The 11,749-nt window shown below is 37.0% G+C and overlaps 1 protein-coding gene across 10 annotated transcripts in view; it reads left to right on the top strand.

Moving 5' to 3' along the window:
* The window catches only part of msi2b (musashi RNA-binding protein 2b), a 246,554-nt gene extending 234,811 nt beyond the window's left edge, over positions 1–11,743 (top strand). For 4 of the 10 annotated variants that reach the window (XM_020599038.1, XM_020599033.1, XM_020599036.1 and 1 more), the window contains 3 exons: positions 2,407–2,561; positions 5,667–5,737; positions 6,806–11,743. In XM_020599038.1, coding sequence (XP_020454694.1) covers positions 2,407–2,561; positions 5,667–5,708 — 197 coding nt within the window. In that variant the 3' untranslated portion in view covers positions 5,709–5,737; positions 6,806–11,743. The remainder of the gene's footprint in view (positions 1–2,406; positions 2,562–5,666; positions 5,738–6,805) is intronic. The other 6 variants (XM_020599039.1, XM_020599037.1, XM_020599032.1 and 3 more) reach the window with 3 other exon arrangements.
* The last annotated feature ends 6 nt before the right edge of the window (positions 11,744–11,749 follow it).

The following is an 11,749-nucleotide window of genomic DNA, read 5'->3' as shown; positions in this document are numbered from 1 at the left end:
GGGGTATAAATACTTTCCGTACCCACTGTACACAGACAACAATTTTCTGGAGTTCTTACACAGACTATGGTATCACTACAGATATACTTTATTCTTTAATTCCTATGAATTTGTTTTACTTTATACACAGCTGCGTAGCAAAGGAAAAAAATTATTCATTACATCACTGCAAATACACACAGCGGTTTTGAGGCCTGCCCGTAGGATGGTGATATATAGTTCATTATAGCTGATATAAGAGTAGAAATGATTTTGTGTCACATGTCAAATCAGCAGCCACTGTAAGTTACTCTTTTGGACTTTGCTGATGCCTGGCTGCCTTTTTGTTCAGTGTTTTGTTTGTTGGTAATGCACAGCTTGGTTTAAAATCCACGTTCAAATCCTGAGTGAGTCAACATAGCATGATGGGAATAGGCTTTGTACTGTATTTGTAGCCAAGATTTTGTTTTAAGTAGATAAAAACAAGTAGGAAATTTTCTGGAAATATAATTTATTTTTGTGTACATCAGGCACATTATGATGATGATGAACCGGAGGTCATAGATTACTCATAATTCATTCATCACTTCATTATTTTTTAAATGCTATTGTAAGCAGACATGGCCCTCAAAACAGCATGCATCACAGGTGAAGATTGTGCTGTGTGGATTTTTAGGCTAAAAGGGAGAACAGGATAGTGTCCATGTGCAGTTTGATGGCAGATCTCACTGATAAATACATTTCTTGTGCCCACATCTGTACGTCAGTATTACATTTGAGGCAAATATAAAGACAGTTCAGTTAGTGTATCTGCACAACCCTGTTCAGAACAGCAGTCTGAGCCACATTGCACTTGGGATTGTTTTGCTTGTTTTGCTCCCCAAGCTAAAAGGTAAATACAGAACTAGTGCAGCTGCTACATTTACATGAAAAAAAGAAATGTTTCACAGGAAGAGGGATGAGACACACAGTAATAAAAAATTGCCAGTCATGAGGTAATGAGGATTTCCATTTCAACTGAAAAAATCATATTATATAATAAGGCAGCCTACTGGAGACTGGGCGGGCAAGATAAGCACAGTAGCTGCTTGCTCTTTAAAGTCCCTACAGTTAAACAGCCTTGTCAGCACCACTGAATGGGAGATGGCTTCTGTTTACTAGAATACTATACACACATATTTTAAGTATGTTTTCAGAGCTTCTAATACACACACTCTGCCTAATATAACTCTGATAGATGGAGCAATGATATGTTAAACATGGTGACAATGGTACAGAGACACTGCTTGTGTGGCAACACTTTAACTGTATTGCAAACTATACTTTCTTTGCTACAGTTTCTTCCTCTCAGACATAATAGACTTCATGAACTCATATATGCAGAGGATTGAGCACTCTGTTATCAGAACACTTTCATTTTGTTGCAGCTGTACAGCTTTTTTCAGTCTGTATGAATAAGGGTGAAACAGAGGGATGTGCAAAGATGATAGAAGAGGAGATTGCTGTTAAGAGATCCTTGCATTTTTCTTACTCCACAAGTTTTTTCCCCTGCATTGCCAATGTTATTGGCCTTTAGTAGGCATCTGAATTTTCCAAAGACATTTTATTAGTCTGAATTGTTCTTACAGGTTGAAGATGGTGAGTCATGTACAGGATTTCTTCTGTAATCCCCCAGAGTTTGCACCTGCAGATGAACTTGAGTCAAGCTTTTATATTCCCCTCTTATGTCTCCTTCTCTTGTCTCACATACTGTACTTTTTTTTTTTTTGCTTTACACCTGCAGACAGAAAAGCTGAAAGTTGCAGATGAAAGAACTGAGAATTTTTTTGTAGGCTCTTGCTGGTAGCTATAAATCATTAGATCATATAGGACAGCATAAAATATCTCAAAAGTCTGGGACGAAAATGCTCAAGTTAAATAAAATTCATATAATAATATCCTACTGTGAGTTACTCTTCAGCCTATGTTGTTTTACAAGTACTCCTTCATATAATGCATGACAACATTTGCACTGCAACCTTACTAGTTTCTTAGCATGGTGGAAGTATTTCTAGAAATGTGCTTGTTTTTTGTTGTGCATGATTATACAAAGTGAATGTTGCTCCTATGCGTACTACATGCCGCATGTAGAATATATTTAGAATATCATACTGGATTCACCCTTAATTTTGTTTGTTTAAAACCATATTAAACCAAACTCTTGCACCATTTTGTCAGTGGATGAAACTGAATATGCAGTTTTCTGAATATTAAGAGTCTGTAAGCTGTAATATGAACAATAAGAAAGTCCTTTGGGACATACACATGAATCCAGCGATGTGTTCTTTTGATTTAAATGTGCCCATTTGAGTCATAGAAAATAAGAACTGAACTGATTACTGTTGGCTGTCTCTGAGCTGCTCCGCTCCCTTCTATGTTTGTATGCAGGCGCCAACCCGTCAAGGCCCGGAGGCTTCCCTGGTGCTAACAGTCCAGGGCCTGTGGCTGACCTGTATGGCCCTAGCAGCCAGGATTCAGCTGTGGGAAACTACATCAGTGCTGCTAGCCCTCAGCCTGGCTCTGGGTTTGGTCCCAGCATCACAGTGAGTACACACATGCAGGCGTTCTATCATGTTTGACTTCACACAGAGCTCAGTTACCTCTTAGACACTAAGCCAATGCACACTTCCTCTGACTGTAATTTTCTGTAGGAAATTCACCACAATAGATTCATTATAAAGAGTGAGGTTGACAAATTTGTCAAAATAACCATAAGTATCCTGAATCCAAAACAACTATTCAGTACAGTCTAGGAGTTCATTTCATTTTTTTGCATCAATTCAGTCATTGAGTTCAGAGGTCTCATAAGCATTTTGTACATCAGGGTAAGCCACATCTTAACTCTGAAAGTTATCTGTGTCAAATGCAAATGTTAATTCCCTTTAGCTGTTTTCGAGATCACCTCAACCCTATGTCACCTTCCCAGAACAAATTTCCCATATTTTTAGAAACCCATCTGTCCCAGAGCTCGAGTTTGTTTCGTCACTAGGACAGTGTTTTGTCTCTCTCTGCGTCCTTGTCGAGGTTTAGTTAATCATCCAGGAACTGTTGCACTTTTCCTCTTACTGGCTGTCATGTCAAGTCATAAGTGTAAGACTATCAGGCCTAGTAGCAGTGATGGTAAGAAAGGGCCGTTCTTGGTACGACAGCGTCTGCGTTTGGTGTATGCACAACAACCTGTTCAGAATCCCTCCTCTTGTACACACTAATCACAAAGAAGACGCTACAAAAATGCTCTGAAGGCCTCAACCCTATGTTCTTGGCAAAGACAGTGGCACTTATGTAGGCTCATCTTTTACTGTAAAGACTCAGAGAGATCATCTTAAAGCCAGGAAATATGTCTTAGCTTACAAGAGTGATTCTGAGGAGGAAGCTTTAGCCAAGCTACAGACATGGTTATTCAACATGCAAATATGTTTAGAACCTTGTTGTAGTCTGGCTATTTGTTTGCCTTTCTTGTGTGTTAGCCTTCTGTGGACCTCACCAGATAATTAATCTAAAATTTTACCATCTGTATTTTATAGCACCTAGCAAGGTGCAGTGGGGCTAAGCTCTTAGACTTACTGCCAGGCTCATTGGGCATGTTTGTACTGTTTTACATGACTGAAGTGAGTGACACCGTATAGGTTATGAAAATAACACCTGCTTTCTGAAAGAAGCTAATTAATGCATGGCTTAACTGAGGTGGAATAACAACAAGCCATTAGTACTGCAAGCAAGCGATGTAAGACTACAGGGTGAAGACTGTCTTTCCCAACTTTATAGCCCGCAGCATTAAATTGAATTTCCTACTACAGTACCCAGAAAGCACAAGTAAGATTAATTTGGGGTGTTCTTGTTGTGTTTACGTTGAGTGTAAGGCACGTTTAGCACTTTGTCTGGTGATGGTACAGTATTTACAGTATGGTTGTGCTTTTATGGAAAATGATGTTGTGTTTTGGAATCACACATCGTGCTTATGATACAGTACTTTGTGCATCTTTTTTGAGACAAATAGTGCAGGAGATTTATCATTTTATGCAGAACATTAAATCAGCAGTTTAGCAAGGATAAAGTGAGTGTGAGAGTTATATAGCAGAAGTCATGCACTGTCAATATGAGTAAGTAGCTCCTCTTAATGTTAGTAATTATGAGTAATTGGTTTATGATATCTAGGCAAAAAATAGAGCTTAACAGAAAAACTTCAATTTTATTGTTTTGTTGTTGTTTTTTTTTTTGTTTGTTTGTTTGTTTGCTTTCTAAGCAAAGCTTCTCTTATTAATTGTTTTAGGTTTAGTGGCTATCTGCCATAATCTGTTGGTCTCAGTGTAGGAAGCAAAATATTTGTTATGAAAGAGCAGGCTGGCTCGTTTTCAAAGCAGATTTACCAGCAGATAGTTTACAGATGGAAATGAGACTATTTGTTTCCACGATTTTCCATTTTTCGCAACAGTTCATAGCCACAGTTTAGTGCTGAGTTGGAGAATGTAAAACAGATCTTTCACTGCAGGACCGTGTATATAGAACTCTTTGGCATTTAATCATATTTACCTTGAAGCCATTTAGAGGCTCATCTATAAACAGATCAGTGGTGAAATATAGTGTATTTTACCCATATAATTTAGGACAGGTTTTGGATTCCCTAACAGAATATGTACAGTAATTGTGCCTATGATACTACAGCACACTAAATCACCACTTCTGAGTTACACAGTGAATCAACCTTAGTGCAGTAAAGCAGAGAAGTGATGCAGCAGCTCTCTGATGATGATCTCTCTATTCAGAACATTAAAATAGGAAATGATTCAGAATTAAAATGTTCTTTATAATTCATTTCTTTACTGAGGATGCCGTTGAACTGAAGACACATAAGCTCCTCATATGTCACATCCTCACGGATGACTTCAGATTCACTGATTTGTCTTACGCTCCAGTGGTTTTATTTAATCCCTTTAGCCAATATCAAAACAGCCACTGCGAAGAAACAGTAATGAACTTAACTGTTTTTTATGCAAGACAATTAGAGAGCAATTAGTTGATTGAGGCGATAAAGACAGATAATTGCAGATGAAAGTGCTTCTCTCCTCACTGTTGTGTTTGAATCCAGGGATTTTTACAGACCTGTCAGCAGCAGAGCTCACGGTATCCTGATAACAGAGCCACTCTGATCTTACCGAGGGGTGTTTAGGATCCTATTCTCTGCATGCTTTCAGGTTGTGTACATTAGCATGAATGGGGATTCTGTATGTTTTATTATTCTTCTTATTATTACTATGTACCTCACATTTCCATTTAGACTCTTCTCCACTAAGGCCATTGTAACCTGAGTGTTTTATTGTCATAGAAACTAAAACTGGAAATTACTGTATCCTGAATGATTAAAAACAGCCCATTTACTTCGTAGAACAGTATCTTTTACCAATAAATGAGTTGGACTTTTTGTAGAAATCTTGCAGCCCGTGTATCGCTGTAGGCACTGTTTCTCCATTACAAGAGTATAGAAGAATCCATGTAATATATGAGCCAATAATCTCCTGCTCTACTACTCAACATGATCAAACTGAATCACAAAGTTCACATTCATGCTGACTGAAAAAAGAGTTGATATGATACTCACTTTTCTGTCCTTGAAATGCATACTGACAAAAGCACTAACTGTACACTTTTAGGGCCCGTTGATTGCGACAGCTTTTACAAATGGATACCATTGAACAGGTGGCCGGTTGCCATCTCATCAGAGGTATTGCATTTTATTTACTGTGCATTTCTATCAGTTTCTGTCTGTCTAATATATGTGCATCACATTATTCATTGTTTATTCACCTCCCTCAGAATGATAGAGCTGGTAGTAAAGTGTGAGTGTGACGGATGGTTTATCTCTTCACAAAGCAGGCGGCATCTGTTTGCAAGGTGGGGGGTATGATGCCTTAACAAAAAAGAGTGTAGAGAAGATGACTGCTCATTGCAAGAATTTTTAATCACGGTCAGTTTGCTTGTGTGACATACTGTAGGAAAGGTCACACACGCACATATAGTGCTACCAGTTCTGCAGTTTAGCTTTGTTTTGCATTAGTCTTATGCATATTGTACTAGTGTAAATTATGTGCCAACCACAGAGTATGTCACATGCCGGTATGGTTTTCTTTGTTTGTTTGTTTTTTCTAGACTGGTCATCCAAGGATTCACCACAATGACTAAAATGAATTTAAAATCCAAAATGTTTAAATTAACTTACAGATGTATATAGCGGCATGGTTAGTGGTTAGCGCTGTCGCCTCACAGCAAGAAGGTCCCGGGTTCGAGCCCCCCGGTCGACCCCATGCCTTTCTGTGTGGAGCTTGCATGTTCTCCCAGTGCCTGCGTGGGCTCTCTCTGAGTGCTCCAGCTTCCTCCCACAGAACAAAGACATGCAGCTTAGGTTGACTGGAGACTCTAAATTGTCTGTAGGAGTGAGTGTGTGTGGTTGTCTCTCTCTACATGTCAGCCCTTTGATAGACTGGCGACCTGTCCAGGGTGGACCCTGCCTCTCGCCTAGTGTCAACTGGGATTTGCAGTATAGATTATGGATGGATGGATGTAATGTATATCTCTATGATGGATAATGAGTGTGATTCCCCTAAACATGGCGCATTTACCCCAAATTCAACGTGGCATGACGACAACTTCACATTCTTCATTTGGAAGACATATCGATGACTCTAGAATGTCAGTCTTACACAGAACAGTATTTATAGGCTGGATTAAGCAAATGAAATCAGTGTTTTCTAATGCTGTTGCCTTTTGTTCCTCTTTCCCCTTTATCCCCCAGCAGAGTATATCTGGTGGCCCAGGAAAGACAGGACGAAGTTTCTAATTGGCTTTGTGTGCAGGTGATGCTAATCCACTGTCAAGCACTACAGCGTCACCCAGGCAAAAAGAATGAAAGTTGGAAACTTAGGATGAAGAAAAGAAAATGTTAGTCATCTCAGAAAAATAACAACTGCTGTACTATAATCCAAACCTCCTATAACTTTACAACCTGGTTTGGTCTGATGTTTCACGTCGATCTCATTCACCTGTTTCCTTCCTCTGTTTTGATTCCTTTTTAGACATTAGTCATTTTAGTTTAACCTTAATTTGGTGTCATTTTATTTTATCTTCTAGTATATCTGTATAAATGGATTTTGTTTGAAGTAAGAGGAGTCGTAGCTGAGAGTATCCGCAAGTCATGTCTTCATCTTTGTATCGGATAGCATAAAGGACAAGCGATGGGATGTTCTGTTCAGTCTTTCCGCAAAAAAAAAAAAGAAGTTCAAAGAAAGACGGCGAAAAAAAATTACATTTAAGGAAAATTTTAAGAAGGTATCTAAGTAATAAATCTTAGTAGCTGTTTTATTTCTTGTGATGTCTCATTGTTAACCATAATTACCTATTTTTGGGCAATACAAAGAGGACTTCAATATTTTTATGGTCCTTTTTTATAAGTGTTGTTTTTGTTGTTTAGAAATATATATATATGCTATAACAAATTTCATATAACTACATTGTGAATTCAAACTTGAGAAAAAGAAATGTAGCTGTACATATTATTCCAGTCACTGCATATAACCAACTCAGTGAGAGAATAGCATATTTTTGTGATGGTGTGTCAAAAGAACATGTTATAGCGTGTGAATAGAAGAAAAAGCTGTAAACAGTTATTACTCTACTTTTTCTGCTGGAAGACAGTGTAAAGACCCCCACAGACAAACAGAACACACTTGCTCTGTAAATAATGAAGCTGAATAATTTTACAAGTGTCATACCAGCAAATTTACAAATAATGGGTTAAGTCAACACAGTTTTAAGAAATAAGAAAAACTGTTGAGATATCAGTATCATTTCAAAGAAAGAGAGAAAAAAGATGATTTAATCCAAAGCACACTGTACTTAGACATGAAGATTAGAACTTGAACCAGGCATTTTCCAGTGCTCTGTGCATCCTGACACTTTTATACTCTTGAGAGGAACGTATTAGATGTATGTTATTGTTTGTTTCATCCTGCTTGTTCCTGATTCGTTTTTGGAACACGATATCTGGGCTCTGTGCTAGAGCCTTTATGTAATGCTTGTTCTCTGAATCAGTCTCTTTTTGAATGAATTAGGAAAGTAAACATTTTGATACCATACCTCAGCCTTTGTGAGTTCTATTGCGGAATCATTGGCAGGTTTAATTTATTCTAGTGGCAAAAAAAGAAAACACTGAAAGGTTAACAAGGTGAGTAATCATTGCACTGTGAGTAGTAAAGTACAGGCCATTTATCTATTTGCACATGTGTACGTTGGCTTTTTTTTTTAATGGCCCTGTGCTTTGAGATAGTATGAAGGATTTGGGGGTTAATGTATTCTCAACTAGACAAATACTTCAGAGTTTTGAGGTGAGGTAACAGCTTGGGAAGCAGTAACTGAAACATTGCAGTGCACACTTAGATTTCTTTATCTATATCTTCATGTATTGATATTTATACAGGGTCAGAAGATGACACTGAATTATTCACTATCTGTCGCTGCACCAGGTTTTACACAGTATGTGCTGTTAGTGATGTTACTCATGACAGACATTTAATAATAATATACTCCAGAGTGTGGTCTGGTTTTTGTTGTCATTGATGGAATGAATGGTGTGTTATCTGGAAAACTTTACCTGCTGCAGATGTATTTTGTTGTTTTCATTTTACCCACGTCTTGTCTTGTTTTTTTGTTTTTCAAAACAACCAGGTAAAGAAATATGCTGGATACTTATAAAGTAAACGATATGGAGGTGTAATCAAGTAATAATTTAAAGAGTAAAGAGAAAAAAAAAACCTTGTAATGTTCAAATGTAAAAAAAAAAAAGAAAAAGAAATACAAAACTTTAAAAAAGAAAGATGCTTCTTTGATGATTTCAAGTTTAATCAGAGTTTTATTGATATTTTGTGGTTTATATATTAATAATTGTAATATACTATTAAAATGTACTGTGCATCCATTGCTTTCTCTCTTTCCATTCCCCATCCTCAGAGATCCTACTATCTTTTGTTGATCATCCATGTATTTCATTAGTGTGTGAAGAAATCACAGTTACCTTGTAAACAGAGTGCTGTCTTTGATACCAGTGTAGTGCTCTTTGTTGTTCTCCCTGCTCTACCTCTCCTTTCTCTCATATTTATCCCCCTCGCGCTCTTTTTCTATCTCCTGTAATTACAAAGTAGATGTTATATAGGACTCATTAATATAATACTTGTAGTGAATAGTGGATTTAGGACCAGTCAAGGTAGACCTTTCTCTAAATGATCATGTTATTCTGATATTTGCAGACAGTTATTTTCGTAGAGGCTCACTGTAATCTGTTCATGTCTGTTTTATTTTGTTGTTTTGCCACGCTCACATGGTTCCAGCTAACCAAAGTTCTCATGGATGAACAATAGAGAAACAGTTGCTGTAAGATGGAATTGTACACAAGGCATTATTTGGATCCCCACCCTTGAATGTTTCAAAAGGGGTGTGCCATACTACCTTAAAAGCTAATGCTAGATATGCAAAACATTTATTTTTGATTATTTTTAAGGGGGACACAAGCTATAATCATGGAAAGAGATTTGATGTAAAAAAATCATATTTTTTTAAGAAACATACCAATGATGACCATAATAGTTGTGATATCGCTCATAGTGATGTTTTGTTTGTTGAAATTGTCCCAGATGCCTCTGGCATAGTCATTTTTAGATAATACTGTTTATGATCTCTTATTTCTCTCAAAACAATTCCAGTCATTTTCATTAAAAATGATAGGACCTAGTTATTATTGTAGTTTGTCAATGATGTTCACACATATTGGCATTATAGAGGCATTACTGGAAAATTAAAAAACAACTATTGCAAAAGGCTTTCTAAACAGAAAACCTCCACTTTAAAGGTGTTAAAAGAGGGTTTGTGTATCAAAGCTGATTAAGATATAGATGATTTCATGTCCTGACATTCTGACCAGCACCATAAAGCTGTGATCTATCGCTGAGCTAAATCAGAGCAGAAATTATTATATCAAAGTTGTATGTCAAATGCTTAAAGTTTCCTCAAAATACCATGTCAAAAATTTTTAACAATTCAGACTTGATAGATTTACACAAGCATAAACAAACCTATTATGAAGCTAATTCATTTAAGATCTCAAGCTGTGCACACTCCAACCGCAGATTGAGTTATTTTTTGAGTATGATTTCAATTAAACATCATTTATGTTTGATATCAGTTATTTAATTTATTTCACCTCATGAGGTCTCAAAATTAAATATTGTTACATGAATAAATAAAATTAGTGTCTATTCATTCTTGTCATCCAGTCAGATTACATAGAGTATGAACAGTAATGGCAGCTTGGCAAATTATTCTAAAATGAATCCAACAGGCATGCAGGCCACTGTGTAACTTCAAACAGGCAAAAACATGTAATTGGTTGCATTGGACAGGACAGGAAAACTATAGTATGTGCCTAAAATATAGAGAAACAAAGCAAAGCTGAAAATAATTTACTTATAAATAGCATGTTCCAAGTATTATTGCTTATCGCCTCATTTGCACATTTTAGTGTCAAAAATATAAAATAGATTATTGGAAAACGGTAACAGGAATCAATCATTTAAGTGTATATGTGCTAGTTTAGTTTTATTCTGACAAATAAAAAAAATATTCCTCCTGTTCATTTGCAGAATTTCTCTCTTCAATTTGTTTATTTTTTTATTATTATTATTAAAAAAATAAACTACAACTAAAGCCAAACCAATACAAGAAGCTGACTGGGAGCTGATTTCAATTTTATCACTGCTTCATCTGAGAAATAACAAGGCAGCAAATATGTATGGGTTATGGGGTTTTTGTTGTTGCAGCGCCTGGTGGCTCTTTGATTATAATTAACCCTTTCTGACTGGAAAACCAGAAAAAAAACTTGAAATGGCTCATTTTCCCTTACACAGTATAAAAATTGGCTCTGTTGTTTTGTAATCCTGTAGCTTGGACTTTAAGGTAGCATGGCTCTGTTGCTGTAATTTCATTTTATCTCAACCTGACAGCGGTTTACAGCTGATGAATGTTACACATCTTAGTAGACTAGCCTATCCATTTGGGGAGAGGGGAGGGGTCTTGGTTTAAGAAAAAAAATAATAATCAAAAAAGAAAAAAGTCAACCTGGAAGGTGTTGACATTTGTAGTGTACTATCGTATCCATTTAAACTTGAATCTTGAGGCAAGTGCTAGGCAATGGCCAAACATTTGATCCCATTCGTTGTGGGAAACACCCACCCTGAAACCACACACACTTCAGAGATTTCTGTCGTCTTGGATTTGAACCTGTTTTATCAATATGAACAGCTGTCTCCCAACAGACAAGGACTGTTTCAGCCTCTGCTCCATTTTTAATGAATTAGACTGACTTTGAAGGCCTATTGAGTGTTCTTGAGCATTTTATACCCAAAAGAGGCTTATTCATAGTGGTGCTAATGGTTTTAAACCAGACAATGTGCCCTTATCTCTGAGAGATACTGGATACTGTCACAGTAACCACAAAGTGACTCTCGCTACTGTTTATAGTGGGGGCTCTTACTGGATGTTCCAGGACATAACAACAGTTCAGCTCATGTTCACAAATCTTGACTGAACTCTTCAAGGTGACAGAAATAGCACAAGTTCAACTGTATTGTTGTGTTTTCGGGTGAATTTCCCCTTCAGTCCAAACCATTGCCATCTCACCCATTGCTCATTG

The sequence above is a fragment of the Monopterus albus genome, unplaced genomic scaffold, assembly GCF_001952655.1.
Source record: "Monopterus albus unplaced genomic scaffold, M_albus_1.0 scaffold39.1, whole genome shotgun sequence".
Classification (NCBI taxonomy): Eukaryota; Metazoa; Chordata; class Actinopteri; order Synbranchiformes; family Synbranchidae; genus Monopterus; species Monopterus albus.
This window is presented reverse-complemented; position numbering and strand designations above follow the sequence as displayed.